At 38.0% G+C, this 12537-nt stretch overlaps 1 protein-coding gene across 1 annotated transcript in view; it reads right to left on the reverse strand.

Moving 5' to 3' along the window:
- The window catches only part of CCDC73 (coiled-coil domain containing 73), a 143539-nt gene extending 131202 nt beyond the window's left edge, over positions 1-12337 (reverse strand). The window contains exons 1-2 of the mRNA XM_078148873.1: positions 11956-12337; positions 10439-10623 (exon numbers count right to left, since the gene is read on the reverse strand). Of these exons, the coding sequence (XP_078004999.1) occupies positions 10439-10623; positions 11956-12337 (567 nt within the window). The remainder of the gene's footprint in view (positions 1-10438; positions 10624-11955) is intronic.
- Positions 12338-12537: the final 200 nt, after the last annotated feature.

Genomic DNA, 12537 nt, shown 5'->3' on the forward strand with positions numbered 1-12537 from the left:
GAAGCATTTGAAACATTTCTAGAGAGAAAACCAGACTTGAAGAGATTGTTTGCTTCTCAAATATCTTAAACAACAGAAATGCAGGAGGACTGAAGAAGAACAGCAGCCAAGAACAGCAACAGCAGAGAGACTGGGTAAGGAAGAGGAAGGAAGGACCAAAAACGGGGGGAAAGGAAGAGGTCCTTGCTCTGGTGATGGGAGGGCTTCCCACTTACGAATGCTCTTTTGGGTGAAGAGAGATGCTTTATGAAGTGAGAGGGGGACTGTGCATTGGGTATAACCAGAGGGATTTGGTACTTGAAAAGTACTTGTACTACCTCGGGGGTGGGGGATGGGGGATGGGGGGGTGTGGAGAGTTGGAACATCTGGGGACAACTGGCACCAAAGGGAGTGAGAGAATATGGACCCAGAATGAAGATTTTGAGGCAAATGGGTGGGAGGTCAGGGAGAGGGAGAAACCATGGGAGGGTATAGATCATTAGTGAGCTGCATAATCAGGGACGTGGTGGAGGAGGGGCCCTAGCATGCAGCAATATCCTCTCTGACCCCTGTAATAATTGGCAGTGTTCCGGGGATGAGGCACAATGGAATAAGCAAGCTCTACAAGGCAGTGACGGAAACAACCTAAAGGGAAGAGCCTAGTATGGATAATTTGGAAATTTTGATTACATCAAGAATACCAAGGAAAGAGAGACTAGATAATCGTAGGCGTCATGAATCAGAAAATGAGGATCTAGAGTAGACAGAAAAAGAGAATGGCTAATGAAGAGAGTGAGAAAAATCCTTTTTGGAAAGGGTTAAAGGAAAACAAAAATTTAAAAACTAATGAATAGGACTAGTCAATGAGGAAGAGAAGAAGGCAGAATCTACTTGACTGAGAGGAAAAAAGGAAGAAGTATATAACCAGATAAAAGCAGGAAAGAAAAAGGAATTAATAAACAAAACAAACAAGAGAAGAAGATCAGGGATGAGGGGGAAGAGAGCCAGTGGGAACAGGGTCACCTTAAAAAAAGATTAAAGTAAAATAACTGAAGGAACATAGTACTGTGTTTATAGCAAAAGAGGAGGGTGGAATTACAGCTCCAGGGAAAAGAATATAGAGAGACAGAGGAAAATATAAACCTAACTCATAATTTTAAATGTGAATGGATTAAACAATCCAATAAAACACAAAAGAGTGACAGACTGGATAAGAAAACAAAGTCTTATAAGATGTTGTTTATAAGAAACACATTTCAAAAACAAAGATAAAAAATATAACTGAGGGGATGGAAAAAAATTAATTTTGCATCAAGTGAATCCAAAAAAGCAAGAGTTGCAATCATGCTATCTGACAAAGCAAAAACAACCATTCAAACAATTAAAAGGGAAAAACAAAGAAAATATATTATGCTCAAAAAAATCTTAGACAATAAACCATTATCAGTAATAAAACACATACACTCTAAATGCCTTAGCATCCAAACTCATTAAGGAAACATCCGAGCTACAGGAAGATATAGACAGTAACACAATGTAGCAGGAGACTTCAATATCCCTATCTCCATTTTGGATAAGTTTAACAGAAATATAAACAAAAGGGAAAATATGGAACTAAAAAATCCTAGAGAAACTAGTGTTAAAAGATTTCTTCTAAATAAAGTTTTCCTGAAAGTGGGAAAAAAAAGATTTCTTCTAAATGGCATAGCAAAAGAATACACGATATTTCTAAGTACCATATAGAACTTTTATAAAAACTGGTCATGTACTATGATGTAGAAATATTGCAAGCAAGTTAAAAAAGCAGAAATAGTTAACAAATCCTTTACAAACTATAATGCAATAAAACTAGTAATTGGTTTAAGAACCACAAACAATTGACAGATAGATTAGATAGATAAATATACATATATAAATAGACAGACTGACCCAAATGCAGACTTAACAACAAAATCCTAAATAATAACTGGGTCAAAGAACTAAAGCAGTCCTCAGGGGAAAAAAATCACATCCTTACAAACATACATTAATAAAACAGAAAAACAGGGGATTAATGAACTGAATATGCATTTTTTGAAAATTAGAAAGTCAGCAAATAAATATAAAATAAGCCAAGAAAGGAGTTATTAAAAATTAGAAGGGAAATAGAAAAATTAGAAATACTCCTCCAAAGAATCTTAAAAAAACCTAAAAGCTATTTCTTTGAAAAGACCTTTAAAATGTATAAATTCTTAGCTAATCTGATAAAAGAAACAGAAAAAAACCACATTATGCATAGTATACGTTAACAAAACAGAGAACACAAAAGAAGTACAGGAATACCTTTAAAAATATAAAATACTCAAACTATCAGAAGCCCACTTAGAAATCTTAAATAACTCAGTAGCAGAAAAGAAAACAGATCAAGCTTACGGAGTGAGGGGTGGGGGTGGGAAGAGAAAGCCTGATCCTAAGGGATTCACGGGGAAATTCTATAAAACTTTTAAAGAACAGTTAGTACCTATAAACTATTCTCAAAAATTGAGAAAGGAAGTACCTTACCAGAATCTTTTTCTGAGACAAATACAGCCCTAATACCTAACCCAAGGAAAGATAAAATCCAGAGAAAAAAATAGGCCAATATCATTACTCAATTCAAAATTTAACTCAAAACATTGACTCAAAAATTTAAACACAATCCTATCAAACATATTACAATGATTTAGCCCAGACCATTGACTCAAAATTTTAAATACGGGGGCAGGTAGGCGGTGCAATGGATAGAGCACCGGCCCTGGAGTCAGGAGGACCTGAATTCAAATCCAACCTCAGACACATAATACTCACTAGCTGTGTGACCCTGGGCAAGCCACTTAACCCCATTGCCTAGACCAAAAAACAAAAACAAAACAAAATTTTAAACACAATCCTGTCAAACAGTGATTTAACCCAGAAATAATACATTATGACCAAGTGGAATTTACACAAGGGGTACAAGCACGGTCCAACAATAGGAAAACAATTAATTATGTTACCCATATTAAAAACCAAAACATCCAGAATCATAAGATCATCTCAATAGAGGAAGAAAAAGTCCTTTGACATAGTACAATACTCTTTTATGCTAAAAACCTACAAAGTATAGGCACAGAAGGACCTTTTTTAAATTTCTTTAAAAGGTATATGTCTAAGCAAGCATCATATGCAATGGAGATAGACTAAAACCCTTTCCAGTAAATATGGGAGTGAAGCAAGGATGCCCACTATCCCCACTCTTATTTGATATAGTTCAAAAAATGCTAGCAACAACAATAAGACAAGAAAGAAATTAAAGACATAAAGATTAGTAAAGAGGAGATAGAACTATCCCTATTTGCTGATATAATGGTTGATTTGGAATATCCTAAGGAATCAGTAAAGATACTAGTTGAGACAGCTAATAGTTTCAGCAAAGTTGCAGGCTACAAAATAAATCCTCAAAAATCAAACAGCATTTCTATATAATAATGGCAAAATACAAGAAACAATGATAGAAAACAAATACAAATATACAAATCAATACAAAATGCACAAAATACCTGGGGATCAACCCACCAAAGCACACAAGAGGCTTGTATAATTTCAATTACTAAGTATTCCTTTAAAAAATAAAGAACAATTTGAATAGCTGGAGAAATATTCAGCAGTCATGGCTAGGCCATGAAAATATAATAAAAAAGAAAATATTACCAAAATTAATTTACATTTTAATGCTCTACTAAGGATATACTTTATCGAATTTGATAAATGACAAAATTCATTTGGAAAAACAAAAGATCTAGAATGTGAAGGAAAAGGATGAAAAGAAATAGAGACAAAGATGTGGGGAAATTGGGACCCTAACACACTGCTAATGAAACTGAATCTAGCCAACCATTTTGGAGAGCAATCTGGAATTATACCCAAAGGGTTATAAAACTGTGTATACCCTTTGATCCAGCAAAACCACTATCAGGTCTGTTTCCCAAGGTGATCAGAGAAAAAGGAAAAGAACCTATATGTTCTGAAATATTTCTAGCAGCTCTCTTTGTAGTAGCAAAGAACTAGGAATGGAGGACATGCCCATTAACTGGGGAATGGCTAAACAAGTTGTGGTATATGATTGTGATGGAATACTACTATGTTGTAAGAAATAATAAGCAAGTTGATTTTAGACATTGAAACACTTGCACGAAATAATGAAGAGTGAAATGAGCAGAACCAAGAGAACACTGTATAACAGCAATACTGTTTGAAGAATAACTGTGAATGACTAAGTTGTCCTGAATATAAATATTCAAATCAACTACAAAGGACCTAGGAAGGAAGATGCTATCCACCTCCAGAGAAAGAATTGATAAATAAAAATATGCACAGTATGGTTTCATATATATATGGGGGGAGGTGTGGGGGTAGGGGTGTATATCAAATGGTGGCCTTCTCTAGTGAGGGGTGGGGAGGGAGGGAGGGAGACAGTTTGGGACTTTAAATGGAACAAAAAATAAATTAAATTAAATTTTTAAAAAAGAAACAATGAATGAACACAGACAACCATGGAAAGACGTGCATGAACTAATGCAAAAGGAAGTAAGCAAAGCCAGTTAAACAATAGAAACAATGACCACAACAATGTAAATGGAAAAACTAACAACCACAAAATAGTCAAAACTAAATGTTGTGCATGGCTATATGGAGATGTTTTACGTGACTTTACATATATCATGGGTATTATATTGCTTGCCTTCTTAATAGACAGGGGAGAGACTAAAAGGAAGGGGAGAATTTGGAACTAAAAATTTTAAATGAATGCTTAAAAATTTTAAATAAATTTGGTTATTAAAAATGAAATGTATTAAACTATAGAATTATGAAATATATTAATTGTATTAATTTAAAAACTTAATTTCATGAAATTGTAAAGGACAATTTCAGCCCTAACGAAGAAATATGGGAAGACAACTCGCCAGTTCCTTTTGTGGAGGTCAAGGTCCATGATGTATAAGGTCAGTTTTTTTCAGTAAGTTGATTGTTTTTTTAATATTATTTTCTTTTTCCTTTAAAAAAAAATTCTCTACTATAAAGGACTCAAAATAGAGGAGGTTCCAGGGGAAATTCAGGCCATATAAAAATTATTAATAAAATCTTTTTGTAAAAAAAATCTCTGTAAAAAGTCATTTTTGTCTTTCTAAAATAACTTTCCAACTATTGTTTTTATAATTACCAGACTCACATGCTGCAAACTTTAGTATGAATTGTGAGACATGAATGATGCTGACAGAGACCTGCCTACAATGACATAACCAACATCGAAGAAAGCCCCATGCTCTATGAGCAAAGCAGAGCCACAGTAGCACAAAGGAAATGTGAGATATGCAAATCTAGAGACATCTCCATCCCAAAAGTTCCTGTGGACTCCTTGTGCCCACCTGTGGTACAGCCTTCTGAGTTCATATCAGACTGACGAGCCACAGTCAAACACGCTGTACCTTGACTCCAACACTGTGATATCATTGGTCCTCTTTGAGTACAAAGGATGAACAATATATAGACAAATGGAAAAAAATGAGATTTTTCCCCACCATGTGGTTGTCATAGTTCTATAAAAGCAAATACAATCTGACGTACTAATCCTGTTGTCTTTCTCTTTTTGATTCCATTTCTTTTCCCTATTCTTCCACTGACTTCTCTTCTAAATTATTAAGACATCTGGTCCATTATAGTAATATCAAAAGTTCTGTTTGAGGGATAAGGCGGAAAGAATGAGTTTATTACTGCTGCCATATCTTTAAGACATTCAGTTCAACAAATTTTATCACATTTCTATCTACTTTGCAAAACTGTACAAAGAATTCCCCCCTTGATGCTGACTCTTAAGGAGTTTCCTCCTTCTCATCCCAATCTCTTTAACATCTTTAATCTCTCCTTCCCAACCGATTTCTTTCTTTTTGCCTCCAGATATATCCAAGTCTCCTTTTATCTTCAACGCACATGTCCTTTCTAATAACATTCTTCCCTTCCTAATGACATCAAACATACCAAATGAAGGGTCTACAACCCTATCTGTATCTCATCACTACCCACCTCCTTCTAGCCATATACCCTTCAGAAGCATCTGATACTGCTGGCAGCATCCCCCTTGAAACATCTCTCCTCCTTTGGTATCTAGAGCAATACACTGTCCTGGTTTTCCTCTTTTCTGATTTCATTGCCTCATACTCCTTCATTGTCTCTACTTCTTTCTCCTACATCCTAATTGTGCGTGTTCTCTAAGATTGTATTCTTGGACTCTGCTCTTCTCTACACTCTTTTCTCTTACTCTTTCCACATATTCATCCCCTATTCATAGTTTCAACTGTCACCCTTATACAGATCGCCCACAGAAAATGTTCCTTGAGGGCAGGGACTATTTCATTTTTTGCCTCTGTAACCTCAGCCCCCAAAACCTGGCATTTCATGTTTGTCTGACTACCAAAGCTGACCTACTCTACCAGCCCTGACCTACTATATTGCAGTCTTGTCTTTCTAAACACTCAGAGGATTTTTTCTGCTAAGATGGCCCAGAGTCACCTCAGCATGTCTAAAACCAGAATTCTTATCCCACATCTCTTTCCCCATTTAAACTGCTTCCATCTCTGGGGTAAGCTAGGTGGCACAGTGGATACAACACCGACCCTGAAATCAGGAGAACCTGAGTTCAAATCTTGCCTCAGACCAAACACTTGACACTAGCAGTATGACCATGGGCAAGTCACTTCACCCCAACTGCCTAAAAAAAAAAATTTTTTTTTTTAAAAACTGCTTACCTCTCCCAAATTTCCCACTTCTATCAATACCACAATGTTCCAGTCTTGAACCCTTGGAGCTCTCTTTAGGTCTTCTTTCTCCTGTGTCCCTCTAGCCAAGTATTATTGATTGTTCTCTCCAACTGTGCCTCTGGTATATGTCTCCCTTCATTTCCATGTCACCACCCTTTTGCTCTTATCACCTTAGACTTGAATTATGACAAAAGCTTCCCCCTAGCTGATTTTTCTCCCTCTAATCTCTATTCTCTTCATTTTACTTTGCAAACTACTGCAATATTAATCGCCCTTAAACACCGCTGTCATAATTCTACTTCAGTACTCAGAAGCTTTCAATGGCTACCCATTTCCTACTCCACAAATACAAAGTCCTTCGATTGGATTTCAAGGCCTTGAAAAATCTAGCCCTTCCCTATTTATCTAGCCTTATTTCCCAGCATTCCCCAAAACGTATCACCTGATCTTGTCTGATTAATATCTTTATCATCCCCAACACACACACACACACACACTCTACTCATTCCTGCCTCAATCTTTTTTATTCATGTATCTCCCCTACTTGGAAAGCACTCTACAATTCTCTCTACACAGTATGCCCATTCTTCAAGGGCCAGCTCAATCCTCATCCCCTTTGTGAAGCCTTCTCTGCTTCCTACAATCTACAATGATTTTTGCCTTTTCTGAACTTTTCGCAAATTGTTGTTTGTGCTACACAATTTAGTACTTTATTAGGTCAGCATATAATGCAACCATGGCATTACTTTCTTGTTCACCAACTATCTCATGTGCATACATCTTTTTAATCTCACAGACTAGACGGTCATGTCCTTGCAGGAAATGACTATGTCTTAAATGTTTGGTATCTTACTGTACTTAACACAATTCAAGAAACACAGCTGGGACTCAACAAAAACTTGCTGAATAACTGAATGTATTACTTTAAATTTTTAGCAACCTCTAAATCTACATATTTTGAAATCTGAAAAATTTTGAAAAGCATCTTGAGTCTCTTCTAGAAAATGTGATCAAGTACAAAACATTTCCTATTATCAATAATGAATCTTCTTTGATAGAAACCAATCATGTTATGTACAAGAGAAGGGCCAGAAATCTAAGCATAATCAATAGTAAAGGGATAGAATATGCGGCAGTAAAGAGAAAATTAGAAGTTTATTACCAATCAATCAACAACATCTATTAAGAGCTTAATTGTGCCAGGCACTGTGTGTGCAAAGCACTGAGGCCAAAAACAAAGTGCAAAAAAAAAACCCCTCAAGTAGCTTACATTCTAAGAATTACTTCTAATTATGAGAAGGGCAGCTGTGAAACTACACAACCAACTAATGCAGCAGTTAATCTTTTTTGTTACATGATCCTTTTGTAGTATGGTGAAGCCTACATAAAACAAAATTCATAAATTGCAAAGAAAAACAATTATATTGAAACAGTTATCAAAAGTATTTTTAAAACAAGTTCATGGATCCCAGGTTAAGAACCCTTGAACTAAGGGCACCAGTAATTGAATGCCTTAAGTTTCAGCAAAAATCAAATTTGTTCAAACAAACAACACAACCGAAATTTTTTGCATTTGTTTACTTGATAAATACAATAAAGTCTTTTTAATGTAATTTGGGAAGGAAACAAGCACTTATTAAGCATCTACTACGTCCCAGGCAGTGTGGTAAGCTATTTATCCCATTTGATCCTCACAACAACCCTAGAAAATAGGTGCTATTATTATACTTAGTTCAGAGTTGAGGAAATTGAGGCAGAGGTTAGGTGACTTGCCCAGGGTCATAAAGCTAGTAAGTGTCTGGGGCTCGATTTTAACTTAGGTCTTCCTAACTCCAGGCTTAGCTCTCCATTTACTACACAATCTATCTACTTCAACATCAATGTTTAAAAGCTATGTAAATTTTATATGTAATGAACTAAAATTTACCTATATGAATAAGCATGTATTGCTCAAAACCTGTCATTTAAATTTGCTTTTAACACAGAATTTAATTTTTTTTAATTTAAAAGAATTCTATAGAATTAGCAAGCAATTATCCCTGACAGTCTGATAAAAGCTTCCTATGCTAAATAGAAATTTGTCAGAGTTTTATCTACAGAGAAGTCAAAATAGTTGCATAGATTACTGACTCTCCTCTTTGGCAGATTAAGCTAGTAAAACAATGTGGAGAATTAAGAAAATCAGGTACTTAGGTTACACAAAAAACATTATTTTTGTCTGATCTATGTTGATAACTGCCTCCATTACTCATTTCTTTTTGTTAATATGGCTTTGAATTGGGTCAAGCATTAAAAATCTTCTGTATTCAGAGTTAATGCACAGCCATTAATGTCAACAATGAAACTATACCTGAAACATATACGATAAAAATATTTATCAAAAGGTACAACTTTAATATGTCATACTGTGATATCATCTAAGTAGGAATCAATTTCTTTCCTTGAACCAGAGTTCTCATACTATCTCATTACTTAACAAGTAGATCTATCAAATGTAAGTTTGAGATACAATTAAATTCAAATCAATTCTCACCTTTCTGCTTCCCAACAATAAATCTGCTCACTTCAATTTCTAAATCTTTATACAGGGTTGCATAAGCTGTATTTGTGCAAAAACACAAAAAATCTCAGAATCAATTTTTTTTTAATATACAAAACAGGAAGAAAAGAGGAAAAAAATTAAAGAAATAAAGATTCTGTTAACTTGAAGAGAACAATACAGGATCTAAAAATTATCCTGACCCCTGAAAAGCAAGACAGTTCAAGCATTAAGGTAAATTCAGTGAAAATAAGGCAGTTCAAAATCTAATCAACCAATAAAGGTTTCATTAAGATAGAGCCATTTGTATATTTTCATATTTCCTTTATGTAATGAAGAACACTTGATGCAAAGAGATGTGCTCGTGTTGCCATACATAAGTAAGATACAACTTTTTTTTAAGGCAATTGGGGTTAAGTGACTTGCCCAGGGTCACACAGCTAGTAAGTGTCAAGTATTTGGTCTGAGGACAGATTTGAATTCAGGTCCTCCTGACTTCAGGGCCGGTGCTCTATCCACTGTGCCACCTAGGTGCCCCAAGATATAACTTTTATTTAATATCAGTGATTTTGGGGATCCCTGTGATTTCAGCAAATTCAGACAATATGCATAACAGACACTAAATAGCTTGAAAAAACAGAATTGTTTAAAATCTGTGTCCAAAATAGCCTGTCCAATAAGTGAGAAAAATTAAATATTCTGTGTGAATCTGATAAACTATCTTATCTATGTAAATTCCTTTGTTTATTAAGAAAAATGTCCCACAGTTAATGTTATTTCTTTTCTTTCTTTAGTATTAAAAATACACCACAAGCTTGTGTAAAACTATGTCTTAAGTATTATTGCCTGAAAAAGTCTCAAAGCAGTACTTGGATTGTAAATGAAATACCACACACTGTCTAGGGGCTTCCTTAACCAAAAACACTCTGCTGCCACTTAGTGGGCACTATGATGAATGTTCACATAAGAGTCGTGAAATTAAACTGATAACCATATTCCCATTACTCCATTACACTTTAAAAACATATATACATATATGTATGCATACACATATATATAGACATGTATGTGTGTATGTATGTATATGCAAAAGAGACAATGCCCTTACACTCATACAAAACTTAGCATCACTTTCCAACATAACACAGAGCTTCTGATGCATCAATCTGGGAGATTTGTCAGCTAACTCCAGAGAGAAGATTTGAAAGGGATGCCAAATAAATTCTCCAACTACAGGCCTCAATGTGGGGGAGAGCGGCAGTGCGGGCGGAGGTGGGGTACTGAATTCAGAAACTGATTTGCAGAATTTGAAAAATCTGAGGAGTATGGGCTCATCTGATGTATATAAGCCACAATTCTAAAATGTAACAAATAAATAAAATTTGGGTTCTTTTCTTTAAATTAACCACCATGAACCTTTTTACTTTTTTCCATATGGAGTATTAATTTAACAGGGCTCCTCAACACCACCGGCAGCCACAGGGAAAATGAAGTGGGTGATTCTAGATCCAGCATGCTGTCTGTCCTCTGTGCCCTGCTCCAGCCCTCCACTGACCCACTGTTCCAACCTCATCTTTGGTTTGCCTGTGGAGGAACCATTTGGGATGTGAAAGAATGAATAAATGGCAGAAAAAAGTTTCAGGGCAAATCAAGTTGGCAGTTCAGTGCAGTAGGAAGAATCCCACATGGCGTTAGACCAAGGCCTTGTTTGAACTCTGCTTTGAACGAGGGTCGCGGTAGCTCTCTCTCCACAATTATCAGTGATAGCTAAAGTGACAAATCCAATGCTTTTTCCTCAATCCTCTTTTCCTTGACCTCTCTGCAGCCTTTGACACTGATGATCACCTCCTTGATGGTCTCTTCTCTGTAGGTTTTCCCGAAACCCTCCTGGTTCTCCTGGCTCTCCTACCCGTGTGACTCCTCCTCTTTGGTCTCCTTTGCTGGATCCTCCTCATCCAGAACATGCCCTCTAATTGAATGTGTCCCACAGGGGTCTGTCCTGGGCCCTCTTCTCTTCTCATGGTGATCTCATCAGCCCCCATGGATTCAATTATCTCTAGGCTGATGATTCTCAAATCTACCTTTCCTGTCCTAACCTCTATGACCTCCAATCTCCTATCTCCAACATGTCTCCAACAGGATGTCCAGTAGACATCGTGAACTTGCTACGTCCAAACCAGAACTCATTATCTGTCACCTTTAACCCTCTGCTCCCCCTTCCCTACTTCTTTAGAGGAAAAGCACGCTTTCAGTCCCTCAGGCTCGCACCCTGGGAACCTACAAATCCCTCACTATCTCCAACCACCCCCTCCCCCATATGCAAGATGGCGCCACGGATCTGCCAATTTCACCTTTGCAATCTCTCTCCAATTGGCCCCTCCCGTCCTCTGGCCCTGCCCCCACCCTGGCGCAGACGCCCACTCCCCCAGCCTTGGGCCTGCCTCAAGCCCCCTCCCACTCCGAGCCAGCCTCTATTTTGCCGCCACAGGGAAGTTCATTCTGCAGGAAATCCTTCTCCAGCTCTCTCCATTCTAATGCCTTCCCTCTGTTGATCATCTCTGGCTCATTCTGTTTGCCCCACGTTTCTCCCATTGGACTGGAAGCTCCCTGAGGGCAGGGGCTCACTTTTGCCTTTTTGTTTCCCCAGAGTAACTGACACGCGACTGACTGCCTGAGGGTGACCCTGACCTCTTATTGTCACCCCCACCCACCCCCGCCTCGATTTTCCCTTCTGTAACAAGATGGGCCAGGCCGCCACGACCCCCTCCGGCTCTACATACGGCCTCCTACGACCTTGGTTAAGACCTGGCCCTCGTTTCCCCCTCTGTAATATAAGGGGCAAGACCTCGGCCTGGGGACTCCCACCGATGTCCCGGCATGACCTACATTCATTCTGGGGTCCCACAAGCGGCTGGGGGCCCCTCTGGAACCCCGGACTTCGGGCCTCCACCACCACCACTGCCCCGCCCGCCCTTTCCTCAGGCGACGCTTCAAAGGCTTCCGGCATTTCCCGCCAATTCCTCTAGAGCGAGCTGGGGGGGGGGAGTCATAAGGTGGGCCCACGTGGGGCAGGGGCGGGGTTTGGGGAGGCTGTCGGGGATCCGGGGGCGGAGCTTATGGAGGGCTAATGATAAGCAGGGGGTGGGGCCTAGGAAACAAAATGAAGGGAGAGTGGGAGGGGTCTGGAGAGGAGCAGGGGGCGGGGCT

This window comes from Phascolarctos cinereus, unplaced genomic scaffold (genome assembly GCF_003287225.1).
Source record: "Phascolarctos cinereus isolate Bilbo 61053 unplaced genomic scaffold, phaCin_HiC Scaffold_9;HRSCAF=440, whole genome shotgun sequence".
NCBI lineage: Eukaryota > Metazoa > Chordata > Mammalia > Diprotodontia > Phascolarctidae > Phascolarctos > Phascolarctos cinereus.